Source organism: Haemorhous mexicanus, chromosome Z (assembly GCF_027477595.1).
Source record: "Haemorhous mexicanus isolate bHaeMex1 chromosome Z, bHaeMex1.pri, whole genome shotgun sequence".
Lineage (NCBI taxonomy): Eukaryota > Metazoa > Chordata > Aves > Passeriformes > Fringillidae > Haemorhous > Haemorhous mexicanus.
Window position 1 is genome coordinate 29,888,188 of NC_082381.1, and position 15,173 is coordinate 29,903,360.

The 15,173-nt window shown below is 45.4% G+C and overlaps 1 protein-coding gene across 1 annotated transcript; it reads right to left on the minus strand.

Moving 5' to 3' along the window:
- Positions 1–1,298: 1,298 nt before the first annotated feature.
- Positions 1,299–7,860, minus strand: LOC132341851 (post-GPI attachment to proteins factor 4-like). Its single transcript, XM_059873946.1, is given in 4 exon segments — positions 1,299–3,540; positions 3,543–4,185; positions 4,188–4,739; positions 7,559–7,860. Coding segments are annotated over 3 exon segments (1,182 nt in total). The 5' UTR covers positions 4,629–4,739; positions 7,559–7,860; the 3' UTR covers positions 1,299–3,442.
- Positions 7,861–15,173: the final 7,313 nt, after the last annotated feature.

Here is a 15,173-nt window from a genome sequence, read left to right on the forward strand (position 1 = left end):
AAAAAAAAAAGCGAAAACCAACCAACCAAAAAACCACCAAAACCAAAAAGAAAAAAACAAAACAAACAAACAAAAAAACCCCACGACCCCGAAAAACCCACCCCATCAAACAATTCAGCCTGTATGCAGACAAATTGCTGCTGAAATACCCAATCTGGTGATTCACAGCTCCTCACCACAGGAAGGAAGGCTTTTCTCTCTTCAAATGCAGTGCCCTCTCAGTAAGACATTGATGCCTACTGGAGTTAGAAAATCCTCTTGGGCTCCTAATCTAGTAGAGACCTGTCAGTTTATGTCCTGTGTTCTGCCTGCATCTTTGGAAACAAATGTAGGCTTTTGTTCAAGTTAATAACTCCCCCTGAACTGTCTTGGACAATAAAGCCTCGGGTCCTGCTGATGGCCCATCAAGAAGGACTCCTCTTGTGCAAGCAGCAGCTGCTGCATTGAAGAAATGTCCAAACTGTTGGTAACAAACCAACACCCAAGCAAATCCATGGTGTTTGTTTCAAAAATAGTCACTAAGCTTGTTTTAAAGGGAAAGAAACCAAGCTCTTAAGGGCACATTTCAGGGAGCTAATACCATGCTTTGAACTTCTTTAGTCTGAGATGGGGAAGCTCAGCTCCACTCCCCTCAGTGAAAAGAGACGGAAAAGGCTTTGGGGTGTTTGAATACTGCATTTTTAGCCTGAACTGCAGAACAAAATCCAACAGGAATTAAGAATTCACAGTAGCCTCTTATTCTCCATTCTGAGGGTGATGTGCACTTCCCTGACTTCTAATTTCTAGTAAAATATGCAGCACAGAAAAGAGAAACAAGACTCAATCTGCTTCTGGGAGATTGGAAGGCAGCCACAGAAGCCCTTTCCTGGGATGCCCCATTGACAGGGTGGGCACTGTGCAAGTACCTGAATAACTCAGAACAGCTTCCTGAGGCTCAGCAAAGCAGCACCTCTGTTGTGAAGGTGAGTTGTACACTTTAGGAAATTGTCCCAGAAGGACAAAAAGAATTTCTTAACCTGCTTCTTGCACAAAGGAGTTTGTTCTCAGCTGGTTTATCTGAAACTCTCACACTGACAAGTCAAAGACCAGAGCCCTCTTCACATTGCTTGGTTTCGCAGTCAAATTCTGTCACCTCTTATGCCATGAAAATTGTCTTCTGGTTTAGAAGGGATGCCTCAAATTCATGTTCTTAATTTCCAGCTACAGTGAAATTATTGATCTCTCTGGGACTTTTGAAAGATCAAATTGAGTACTACTGGACAAAAAGGAAAATGACTTTGAGACAAATGGATAAATAATTTCCTCACAACAAAACATTTATTAACTGGATACAGCTTCTTGCTTGCTTGCTTGCTTGCTTTCCTGCTTGTTTGCTTTCCCCTCCTCCTTTTTTCATTCTCTCCCATTTCTTACTGTGAGATTTTCTTTGCAAGAATGAATAAGAATGGAAAGAACAGAGCACTGTCCTGGATTTGTACAGTACAAGGATATAAAAGAGAGAAGAGCAAGCACTGAAACATTCACAGCTGTAGATACAGAAACCAGTTGCGTGTGCAGGCACTTGGTGGAATAAATACATAGTGACACTCAAACCCGACACCCAAACTCCAGTGCAGTGAAGCCAGAGGAGAGATTTGCCCACCTGCCACTGTGCGACTACCCTGGCATCTCCAGGGCTTCCAGTGGCTAGGAACAAAATTTGGTTTTGTCTGTGCCATTCTCATGGTGTCCTCTACCAGGAGGCCTAAAGGCCTTGCCTTTGGAATGGCATGGAACCCACAAGAAGTTTTACTCTAATTTCCAAAGATGTTCTGAAGGTATCCAGCTGAATACTGGAGAGCAAAGCACTGCTCTGATGCTGTTTCTCAGCTAACCTGCACTAACTACAGTCAGCTAACCTTTTGTCCTGTGTAACTGATACCCACCGTGCTGACAGAGGGAGGTTGCAATTTTCTTTGGTTTCATCTCTCAAGAGCTTTAGGTATTTCTCCCCTACAATCAGACTTGTTAAGAGCTTAAGGCATAAATCCCCTGGGAGAGAGCTGGGAGAAGAAAATTCAAAGCAGAGCCCATCCGTTTCCAAAAAGAAAAAAACCAAATAACCCCCACTGATTAAACTCAGCAAAAAATATTTTCTTGGTTCATTCCAAGGAAGGAATATTTTTAAATAGTTCAACCAAATGCCACCTTGAAATGAATTTGATTCGAAGCTAACTAAAGCCAAAGCAGGCTTTTCATCAGATATGCCCAATTTTTGCCTGTTTTCATTCCGTATGAGGTCTTTTGTCATCTGTAAGGTTTTCTATTTAACTGTGCCCACAGCCCTGGTGGAAAGTACCTCTCCCAGATGCCTAACAACCAGGAGACATGGTCACTGTCAGTGGCCCCTTGATGTGCTGTGCTATTATTGATTGTTCTTGTGAACAACTGTGTTTGCTTCTCACAGGTATTTTGCTTTCTGCCAGGAGCAGTGAACGAACCACTCCAGCTGAGCTGTGAATTACAGCTCTGGAATGAACAAGGATCCTGCACAACAGCACCACCTGATCTAATCTTTCCTTTGCCTCTGTGCTGAGGAAAAGTCAAGGTAAATTCATGTTGAATGTCTAAATTTATTCAATGGCTGACAAGACCTCTTTTAATGGATCCAGTACAATGAGTGATGATCCCAACCCACAGCAATCATTATGTACAATGTGTGTCGTGTATCAATGAAAATGTGCCTTTGGGGCCCATCTGTGTGACAGCAGTGGCTGTGATTCTGTTTTCCTATCCCTACTCTCAGAGGTGACCTTTAATGAAGCAGCAGAGGTTTTGTTTTTAAGAGCCTCTGGTTGAAGCAAAAGAAGTGGGAATGGTGGAGGTGCAGATAGGGAGACAGTAACTAAAGAGACTTCAAAACTTTGAAGTATCTAGGCAGAATTTGTGGGAAAGTTCCTGCAAACCACTTCTGCTTTTGAAGGGTCTGCTCAAAACCACAGCTTTGGAACAGAGACAGGTCAGAGATGAGACCTTAGTAAGGACGGGGAAATAAGGCCTTCCCCTCCTCATCAGCTTAAATTTGAAACATTCACTTTGTCCAACATTTCTGCTGCCCTAAGGTGAGGATTTTTGTAACCACTGTCCAGCAAGAGTAGGCAGGAAAACCATGCATGTTGGTGTGAGAGCTTTTCTTTGGGAATGGCTAAGGAGAGTGAGCTGGAATCCTCCAATTACCTCCCAGGTTGTGCATGGTGGTTAGTTCCAAGTTTGTATTAAATAGGGTCTCCATGAACAAAAGCTGATTTTTTAAGGAAACTTGTACTTTTAGAGAGAGTTATTCTTTACCAAGGTGGAGACACAGGATGCCCAGTGCAAGCAGCACAGATTCCGAGTTTGCACACTGTCCCTCTGCCCCATGGCGAGTGTGCTGGGTGTTTGTGTGCGGCAAGGCAGGAGCAGCTCACAGCAGTTTTGGGTCACTGTTCAGTCGGAGGCTGGAGTACATCCCCATGTGCCGCACCAGGTTGGGCTCCACCACAAAGGTGTTCTCGCCCTTGCCCGCAGCAGCGAGTAGAGGGCGGTGTCCTTGGCGAAGCCTCGGCGGCAGCGCAGCCCCCGCAGGTATCCCGAGGCCCGGCGGGCGGAGGCAGCGGGGCAGAGCATGGCCGGCGTGCAGCCCTCGCTGGCCGGCGCCACGTTGTAGAGCGCAGGGTGCAGGCGGCGCAGCTCGAGCCCGTAGTGCCACCGCACCAGCTCCGACAGGGCCATGCTGTACAGGGCGAAGAACGCCACCAGGCACCAGCCGGGGCCCGCCCGCCCCGCGGCCTGGCAGTACGCACAGCTCAGCACTGGCCCCAGGAACATGCCCAGGCCCAGCCATTCCAGGATCCTCATGGGCTCGGGGCTGAAGCAGCGCTGGAGCCTCTCGGGATGGTACAGCTTGAAGTAGAGAGTGTCTCTGAGGTAGGGCTTGGAGAACCGGGCTGAGAAGAAGTGCTGCAAGACAGAAAATATCTCCTCCTCTGGCACGGCATCATCTTCCACAAGGAGGAGGTACTCTGGGCTGTACAACAACAGTGACTGCTCCAGGCAGAAGACGTAGTCCTGCTTCTCCTTCTCGAACTGGTTCAGGCCGGGGTCAGGATTCTCTCCAGTTCTGTCATGACTGACCGTAGGAAAGAGGCTGCTCAGCAGCCTGACATCTGATGGCTGCTGGGGTCCGACTCCACGTTACAGAGGAGCACGCGGTGGCTCTGGCAACACGCCCCGCATTTCTGGAGGAGGCGGTGGAAGTGGGAGGCCACTTGCAAGACGTAGTGGAAATCATTCTGCCTCTGCACAGTAATAATGGTGATCAGCAGCAAGGGCTGGAAGACGTCACTGCTGGAGGCCTCGGAGGTATTTGGCATCTGCATCTTCTCAAAGTAATGGAGGGCATCCTGGCCCTCCTGCTGGTTCTGCTCCAGGAACTCCTGGCTCATGGGGTTCAGGTGCCAGCGCCAAAAGTAGAAGTAAGAGTGGAGGAGACGGTGGCAGATCAAAGGGGCCAGCACACCGAAAGTCACCACAGTCAGGGTGAGGAGGTGGATGAAAGGGCTGGACCAATGGCACCACTTCCCACAGAACTGCCAGGCTCGGTGGAACATAACTGCTGCAGAAAGAGGGCACTCCTGCACTACTCATGCCCTCAGTCCTTCACTTCCAATGCCTTCTTCTCCCTGGACTGCAGGATACCACTGGGACCATTGCTGCCAAACCTGTACAGGTTGTCCAAGCCCAGAAAGCAAGAAAAAAGGATGGTTAGTGAAATAGGAACTGACAGAGAAAATAGAAAGCAGGGGACTAGTCTCTGAGTGAGCTAAAATACAAGGCCCCTGTGGAATCCCTTGTGGTGGACACATCACAGAATAGTCCTGGAACATTGAGGACAGATGTGCCAAACTTAATTTCCAGCAAAGGACCCCTAGGGCTTTTTGAGCACATAGGAACTCTGACCTAACCAAGCTCTAAAGGGCTTAGCGTGTTTGTTACTGTGCTTCAAACATGTAACAACAGGCAAGGTGTGGAAATCCCTTTCCATTAAAGGTTAGGTGCTCGTCTCCGGTGACAGTGACATAATAATGTTTAGATCACAGCCACAAAGCAAAACCAGAATTCTTGTATCTTAGTCTAGCACATATTGGAGAGACAAACTTTTACCTCTTCGGAGGCACATATGCTTCCCTCCTGCTACTCACACACTTCCAAATGTGTTTTTTTTCACTCTCCTCCCCACATATGAGTGTGAAGCCATATAACAAAACCACCTGCACTAAGGGCCTGTGTATGCTAAGGGTAATGTGCGTGTCTGTTTCTCTCAGATGTCTCCTCCTTACTAGACCCTGTGAAATACATGGGAAAAGCAACATTTACATGTTGTAATTGAGCCATTGACTCCTTCTTCTTATTTAAAAGGATGTAATTTAAAAGTATATGCCTAGAATTTTAAACTGAAAATTCTATATATAGAATTTTCTATATCTAGAATTCCTATAAAAACATAATATATTTGTATGCACATACACACACACTCACTTTAAGCAACCATTCACCTTCACACAAGTTAGATTTTGGCATATTTGGCTTTTCTGTTCTGTTTCTCTGGCTGCCCTGAACACCTCACAGCCTGGCTTTCAGAAGCTTACACAAAAATCAGGGCAATCAGACTGTTCACATGAATTCTCTTATGTCACTAGTTTTGCTTTTAATCTGCTGGATTGCTCCTGGAAAAAAGTTTCCTATGTGTTTCAAAGCTGCAAAATTTTAGATTCCTCTAGAATATAAGAGAGACCATCTGCCTTCTCCTTCCTGCACCATGAGACAGAGATAAAACTACTCCTGTACAATTACATTATTAAATTACTCTTTTTGGCCTATCTACACTTCTTCTCAGTGTCAGTGGGAAAAGCCATTTGTTTCCTAACATAAAAACAGCTGGATGAAGTCATTTGGTCAGAGCCATGGAGTCATCTCTCTATAAAGTGATGAAAGAGGGAACAAAGGCAGGCTCTTGGAAAATGTCATTGAAATGTCATGGGCTGTCACAGTCCCAACTGGGCCATAGCAGTGGTGGGAGTAATGGTGCTCACACAAGCGGTACTTTACACTTTTGATCCTATAGCAGCACCCAAGCTGAAACCTTTGTGTGAAAAGCTTTTCTACATCCCAGCCTAACACCATGCAAAGAGCCGCCAGCTCAGGACCAGCTCCCCTGCTGATGAACCCTCTCTGACAGAGACAAGGCCTTTGTGGCGCTGTGACAAACATCCTGCTCAAATCTGAGGAAGGCAATGGAAGCTTCCCAAGGAGCCATAGATATCTCCTGTAACATATGGACATGCTGACAGGGACTGTACAGATATCCTCAAATTCCAGAAACTGAGGTCCCTGCCATGAGCTGATCCCTATTACTGGGCCAGATGGCCAGCTTTTCTCATCTGCAATTCCTCTGGTTTCTGACAGCTTTCAGTAGGTCAGGTGCCAGATAATATCTCTGCAGTGTGTCAGGCCCCCCTTAACAACAGCAGTGTCCAGCAGAAGCCAAGCAACCACAGATCTGATTGTTTCACTTCCATGCCAAACTGGGAGTTGGGCTCCCTAGAAAATCCAAACCATCCCAGCAAGAACTGCTAAAAAACCATCAGAGGAACCTTAATGGTAAGAGACCAGTAGTTGTTATTTGATTGTACCTGATGTGTCCTAATGATTGTACATAAATTATTTTCTTAGTGACTGCAGGAGAGAAGCCAGCCCAGGAACCTGTAGTGTACATCAGCATCGATTCATGTTTTGCTGCATCACAGCACAACTGCAGATTTCCTCAACAGCCTTTGATTCTAAATATCAGCGACTTCGGCTGATCAGAGTTTCTTAGGTGCTCCTCGTTCCCTTCGGGAGAGCTGCCAGGTAGCACAAGGTGACCCGTAAAGCACCGGGATTAATGACAGGTACCTCAGTAGGGATGGTCAAAGAGGAGAGGGCGTTAGATAAGAAAAGATGATCCCACCTCCACTCTCTGCTCTCCTGCAGACACACACAGAGGGCATTTCAGCGTGCCCAGTCCTCAGCTCCTTGCCCGGATTTCAGACCAGAGAGATTCTGGCCACGCTTCTAACCTCGGGCGAGGGCTCCTCCGGGTGGCACCAAGCTCAGGGCAGAAGCTGGCTGGCTTTTCCCCGTTCCCTTGAGAGTTCCACTCACCTTCCCTAAGGGAGGGGCCGTTTCTTGGGGCGCGGCCAGGCTCTGGCCACTTGCCCTCGCTCCTCACCACGTACAGGCATATCCCCGGAGCGAGCACAGAAACATCTCCTCGATCCCTGGAGGGTTTTCACCTCCCTGCTTGCTCGGGTGCCGCAGCCACAGCAGCCAAGCCCAGCCCCGATGAGCAGTTGGGGCTGCTCATCAGCCATAACTTCGTGCCCTTTCCCCGTTCCCGAGCCTCGGTGCACCGCCCGCCCTCTTATCCCCGACAGGGGAAGGATCCTCCGGGACAGCGCGGTCCCAGCGGGCCATTCCCCGATCCGAGCGGGAGATTTACCCGATCCGCTGGGCAGCCCCGCATGGCCGCTCCTTCCTCCCTCCCTCCCGCAGCTCCGCTCCCGCCGGGATCCTGCTCTCGGCGTGTGGCTCACTTCTCTTCCGCGAATTTCTCTCCTCCCTCTCGGGCGCTGAGGGTGGGATTAAAGGCATCAAAGACCAAACATGTGACTCCGCCAGCACAGGGATGCGCCAGGAAGGAGGGGAAGCGGAGATGGCCGGAGGGGGTCACCGCACACCGAGGAGGGGACCGGCCCTGGAAGCAGGTTCGGGAGTAAATCTCGAGCCCCAGGGGGACGCCCGGGGCGGCGGCGGCTGCGCAGCCGGAGCTCCTCCTTCCTGCTCTGCGGTCCCCGAACGCGCCTTCGGGAGCGGCTGGACAGCCGCAGGGCAGCGCAGCTTCCCCGGTCCTCCCCAGCCAGGGTGTCACATCTGCCCGGTGTCACCAGGGCCGTGTGCCACCTTTAGTAAGTGCTACTTCTGGCGGGTGCCACTTTTGCCGGGTGTCCCCTCTGCCCGATGTCATTTCTGCCTGCTGTCCCCGCCAGCTCCTGCGCCTCGGGGACGCTGCCCTCCCCCGCTGGGACCTGCTGGATGCTCCGGACCCCTCGCCTCACTCCCGGGAGGGGAGAGGATCACCGGGGCCCTGCAAACTCGAGCAGAAAAGTGTCAAGAGTCACCAGCAGGTTGTTTATGTGCGTGTCACCCCTGACACGTTAAAAAGCTTTCTCAGTCTGCAGTGAAGTCTTCACAGGTGTATTGGCTGAAGTGGGGAGGCTCAACAGCTACACAAAGATTTATATCAGCCTGTTCAGGATTCAGACATTTTATCAAACTGTCCCAAGACTGCCTCTGACAGGTTCATTCCCCCTCCCTCCCACCCCAATGCTTTTCTCTGGGTTCCACTTCCCTGCTCTTACATACAGACACATCCTTCAGCCCTGTGACCATAACACCTAATTAACTGGTTACCTGAAAGATGCTTCAGGGAAAGTTTACTGTCTGTCATTGTAGGAACTCCTTGGGTTTGTGCCTGCAGCTCCAGAAAATGCAAGTGCATGTATTTGGGCTAAACTGTTTTCAGGCTCAGACTTCTCTTACATCTTAGAAGAATCTCGGGGAAAGAAAAAAAAATCTACCAAGAAAAAAATCCCTTAGGTCCTTTCAGTAAAATACCATGTTTTGTTGAGCACAGCTAGAATGTTGCTAGTGTCCAGTCCTGTAATCAGAAGCTTCTAGCATGATGTATGTTCTTTAATTTTAACATAGCAATTTCTATTATTCGCTCTTATAAGCATGACAAACAAAGGAAATCAGCTCTGCATGCCTGTGATCCTTAGTCTTCCTTCTGCTGTCCCACACCTAGGGCTTTTTATTGCAGAGATAACATGGAAGAAGGGGAGAAAGCCAGAAGAACAGTAATGCCTAAAATAACACATTCAAGCACCACAGTTGGGTTCCTGTAGTGACTTCCTAGAAACAGGTTAGGCATGCTGGAAGGCCCGTTAGCTTACTAAGACGCATGTTACTCTCAAAATAATAAATCATAGTTTCTCAGATGATTTGCTTTTCCAAATCTCTCTTTGCTGACCACCTCTGCCTCTTTTTCTGTTTTTAATGACAGTGATTTATACTCTACCATCCACTTAAATGCTCTCATGCCCCCAAAAGTTGTTGCACTGAAAACACAATAGACTCTGGAACAGAGCTGAGAAAAATGGGTATGTAAGAATACTAGAGGTGGGAAAAAGTTTATACATTCCTAGAAGGTCTGTTATTATGTTCTTTCCAGGATAAGAGTTGCATAAATTTTAAGAAACAAAACATGGGGGTTTTTGCACTTCTGTGTCAGTGTGCATGTAGGAGAGTAACTACTGAGCAGCATCAGCAGAAACACTTACTACACTGCACCCAGGATTACATTTTGGATGTTTTAGCTGCAGAATTTATTACCAGGGATAGTAAATTAAAAAGAAAAAAAATGGGCCCAAAGGCCTTATCTTAGGGCATAAAATATTTAAGTCATTGTAATGTTGTGTGATTTCTGTGCAATCTTCCCAACTTCCTCTCTGCTCACTTGCACGCTTTTCAGGGTACACTTGACTCTCATCCTTAAACAATTATTTCTTTAAAACGGCTTCTGTTAGACCCAAAAGACTGAGGGAAAAGAGTCTCAAGTGATTTTGGGGCAGTGGCACAGAAGGACAGTGGAAGCCTCTAATTCCTGACTACTCATCTATTCTTATCATGGTTTCCTGTTTCCTGCTGTGCACGAGCACAAGGGACACTGATGTAGCTGAAAAGTGAACTTTTTCTTCAGGTGAGTTATGTCTTAGTTGGGTCACTTTGTCCCTGCAGTTCCCCACACCAAATGGCATTGGAAAGCTGGGAGGGCTTTGGAAAGCAGAGATGAACATTTGGGGACTCAACTGCTCCTGCAGTAACCTAACTGCAACCTGAAATGCTCAACAGAAAAAGTTAATTATGAATTTATTCAGACTGTACAATAACAGGACAGGACTTGAAAACTATCATCAGAAAAAATCTTGGGATGATAATTTATCCAGGTAGCAAAGGTTCAGCTCAACCATCCAGATCCCAGTGTTTTCCATTGTGAAAGCACCTTTCCCCTCTGCCACCCACTGTAATAGCTCTGATAGCACTAAGCATTTGTGCAGGGAAACGGGAATAATATTTTCTTTTGCTTTGCCTGAGATCAGGTACAGCTCCTGCTTTTCATAAGCATGAGTGTCAGAGGCAGGACAAGGCAGGCAGGTGGTGTTTAGATACTTGCTCAATGTGCAGGCAGGGCAGGCATTCATGGTCTTGGGGGAGCTGAACTGAGAAGCCTGGTGTGCTCTGAGTTTTTATCTTCACTCCAACTCGTGTTCCCTGTCCCCTCCCGATTCCTTGGCTTTCCTCCTACTGCCTCATGCTTTTACCAGAAGGCAAGGGCATGAGGATATGCATCAAAATCAACTCCAGTTGATTTTGAGCTGCTTGTGCTGATTATTCAGCCAAAAAATCAAACAAACAGCTTCCTGTTCAGAGTGCCCTAAGGTTCTGCTCTCCTTAGGAAAAAAATCCAAAGCCATTGCATTCCAGCAGGAGGAATAAATAATGTGTTTAGCAGAACTTGTTGTGCCAGTATGTAAGTAACCTGCAAAGGCTGTACCTCTTCCACAAACACTGAGAAGTTCTGTAGTGACAGAACTTCCTTTGCATACAGATATCAGATGATTGCATGGTTATTCCTGTACTTGTGTCAGCTGCACAATGGATATATTCTCCTTGTATATGCTGTTCACTTCAAATGCCAACTTTGAAAAATAATTTTCTTCCCCTGCTAATTACTTATAGGGGTAAAAACCCCAATTAATATTCCTGCGTGCATTCTGCTTTTGTAAGAAGCAGCAGATATTTCTGATGGCTATTTGAATATAAATACAATATTGAGGATATTAACCAAATCACATAGAGTGACAGTGGCTTTCCCTTTGTTTTCTTTCAGACTCAATATCGATCACTGGGGACAAAGAGTGTTCAAAGTCCTTTGCTGTTTATTGGGAACATAATGAACTTCTATGTCAGGGCCACTGTGTTTAACTTCAGACAGCAGCAGTCAGAGGAAACACAGTTCCAGCAGGGATGGATTCATGCTGGCTTGGCTGTCCAGCGTACATTAGTATTCTCTAAAAAGGCTAAAGTAGTCTAATCTCATTTTCATCCTGGTCTGTGCATTTGGTTTTGGCTCTTTTCAGGACTAACCACCTTTCAAATATTTCCAAGTTTTCCCTCTATAAAGTCTCCTACAAACAACCACAACCAGACTTTTCAGGCTCTTACCAATAGCTAATTATTCTTGCAGATGAATTATTAAATCCTGTTCCTGTAATCTCTTCTACCCAAGCTGCACACATCTGAAGATGACAGAAACACACTCACTGTAGTCCAGTTCACTTTAGAATCTATTGGGCACCCCTCCCCACCACACACATCCTTTTCCTCTGCTTCTTTAGCTGCTCCAATCAAACCATTAGAAAAGGCTGTTCATAGCTAAAAGAACACCAGAGTGAGCCAGCACAGCAATGTGTTAAATGATGCTGGAACTGCAGAAATACTGCAAGCCTGGTGACACTCAGAGAACTGGATGTACCTTGGCCAGTTTAGTGGCATATGCTCTGGTGATCCAACCTCCTTCTTTCTCCAACCTTCTGACTCTTGCAGATCACGGAGTATTTCTAAGAAAGGGACAAACATTTTAATTTAGACATAAAGTCTACTGGCTCTTCAAAATATCTGTTAAAATACATTGGCTCTCAGTTACTTGCGCTGTCTTGCAACACAGAAGAATGGCCTGGAACACTGTACTTTTTGCTAAAAAAAGATGCTGATGCTAAAAAAGAGAATGAGGTGAAAAGGCAAACCAGAAGATTTCCAAACTGAGAGTCAGGAGGAATTATCCCCCAGGGACTGCCAGAAAACTTTTACTTTCTCTTGCAAAATGGAGTAAAGTTATTTTGTATGGTCCCTGAGTTCTTTGCACTAACAAATTCTGCATCTGTGTGAGAAGCACAGAGTGTTAGCAATTTCTCTGCTCTCTCTCACTGCAAATTTTAGGTCAGCACTTCTGGAACTAAAGGTCAGATGCTGGCATGAGAGAAATGACCTGTCTAGGAAAGTCTGAGTACCACTTGTACAAGGTTTTAACTACGTAAAGACTCTCAGGAAAATTGTATCAAATTATAACTACTTTAAAACTGCTTCAAATCTCTAAGGGGCAGCACTATTTGAAGTTTAAGAGGTTTTTAAATGCAGTTTAGCTGAATGGTGTTTTGTTACTGTTCTGGATTGCAAGGCAGGATGTATTCTATTACCATCTGTATGGCAGTTGTCTAGGTGTTAAGCGGGGCATCGCCCTCCTACCTCCCTCCCTCCCTCGACCTCCAGGGTGCTGCACGGACCCGCCGCCCGAGGGAGGGAGGGAGGTAGGGGGGCGATGCCCCGCTTAACACCTAGACAACTGCCATACAGATGGTAATAGAAGACATCCTGCCTTGCAATCCAGAACAGTTACCCTTTTTTCATTCCATGTAATAGTGAATGTAACACAGAGACCAAAATTGTTTACTTCTAGTTTAGATTTTCAATTATTTCAGGTTAATTTTTTTTTTCTTTTAATATATAAATTTAGACAAGTCCTGGGAAACCAAGTAGGGGCACCTGCCTTACTTGAAGAAAGACAAAAAAGTCCGTGACTAGTCCAGGATCTAGAAGGAAAACCTGCTATAATCACAGGAGTTACATTTGCTAGTATAAAGATGCAAGTGATTTCACTAGAATTTATTTTGCAAATTCGGTAATTTTCACTGCTGATGAGTAATTAATATTTTCAGCTCACTGAAAAAAAAAAAAAAAGCTCACAAAAAAAAAAAAGCTCACTTTCTTTTTCTGGTCTCCTAATGTGCCAGTAAAGAACTTACTAGAATACGGAGTAATTTTTGAAGACTATCTCTTTAAAATTCAAGTGCATCTACTTATCTACTTCAATTAAATAACTATGGATAGTAGAGACAAGCTCCTTTTCAGGAAACTCTTTATATCACTACTTCCAGGAACATTTGCACACAGGAATCCTCTGCACAGACAGCAAATTAAGGTGGTTCCAGCACCACCAGGTGTGGTGCCAGGAAAAAAAAAAAAAAAAAAGAAAAAAAAAAGTGAGAATGAGTGAGGGAAAGGGAAGAAGACAGTAAAGCCTGTGCTCTGTTTCCTGGGCTTTTAATTTCTCCTGATCACTATGGCAGCTGGGCAGTGAGGCAGCAAGGCAATCACTAATAATCCCTGCTGAGACTTCCCAGCCTGGATTTCTCACTGACTGGAATCTACCATTTTGTATTCTTTACATTGCCTGCCAGGATGTTCTGGGTGTCAGTGGAGGGAGAGAGATCCTTCAGGTCACACAAACATTCTCCATTTAGCATCAAGTATTTCTCTACAGGAGGAAGACAACTGGGGAAGGAACATGACAAAACAGAAATAAGTGAGAATTTTTGTGCAGCATATATAAGCAACTGAGACATTTCTATCCAAGTCCCTTCTGGTCAGGAGACAATGGAATTTCTTTCCTACACTTGGGCAAAATATGATCAGTGTCTCTCACCCCACATATGAGTTGTAAGTATCCTACTATGCTACTTAGGTAAGAATAACTATCTAATAGTATTAGTAATAGTAATAGTAATAGTAATAGTAATAGTAATAGTAATAGAAAAAAGTAGTGCAATTTCTTTCAGTGGAAAAGCAAGAACTCAGTTCAACTGCATTGGCTACAGCTTTATGTGTGTTCATTTTCTTTAGTCAGCTTGTCTGTCAAGAGTATTATAACATCCTAAATAACATCAACAAGCAGCAATTGTTGGCTAGATCAAGGATGCTGTGGAGTGATACACTGCACTGCACTGGGTGGATATCATTAGGTAAAGTACCTGATCTTATCAAATACAGTTCCACTGTTGGCCCTAATTAATGTGTACCTAGCACAGCACCCTGCAGCACCACCCCTCATTCCATTTCATGTCCACAGAAACAACATAGGCTGCTTCACAATACCTGAAAGGAAAACCAAAAATTATCCTGTTTTTACAGCACAGCCTTAGCTACAATGATGTGCTTTATCCTTACCTTACAATGAGGTAAGGATAAAGTCATACCAAGAGGAGGGGACACCAGAACAAACCTCAAGGACAAAATTTTGAGCAAGGACTGAAGCTTTATGCTTCAAAGGTCAGCTTTTAAAATTAATCTTGTTATTGCTTATCACACTTTGGTAACATGAAAGTGCCTCTTGCACAAATAAGCCATTAAGAAAGGGATGTCTTTTAAGACACTGGTGTTTCTATTTTTGCTTCAAAGTACCAATGATCAAAATAGCAGAACAAGATAGAATCACCGTCTATAGCCAGTGTACAAGGAAATTAAGGGGGTTAGGAAGTACAAGCCCTTCATTCTATTTATTTATCTATTGTAATTGTTTTTAAGGAGACAGCTACATTTGCTTTGACGTCAAAGACCTGTACACACGTATGACAGGTCTGGTACTTTTACTTGCAAGTATGTTCTACTAATATGCATTTTCTATTTTTTCTTTTTTTTTTCCTTTCTGAGAGTCTTTCTTCCTTTACTTTACCTCTATGATCTGATCTAGAAGGCACTGAACAGATGTGCCAGATGCCACAGGACACACTGAGGGCTGGGTTTCACACCTGCTCTCTTGTGGTGCCTGGCACTGCGTTATCATGAAGCAGCTGCTGTGGTTCCAGTTAACAACCTAGGGAATGAAAGGTTAATTTGTGTGTTGACACAAAAATAGACCTTTACCCCAGAAAAATTAATGCACCGGGCTTTGCTCCACTGAATTTGGAATCCTGTTATCTCTTTTAGGGCAGTTAGTCTGCTGTGAGTGTTTTGGGTACTATTTTGCTTTGCCCAGTCACTGGTTGCCTGAAGATGCCACTTTTCCACTTTATTATCCTAGGCTGGCTGCTTCTTGTGCTCTTAGCCCCATTTATCCAACCTCTTTCCTTGAGTGTGCAACCTGCAATCCCTTTCTTCAT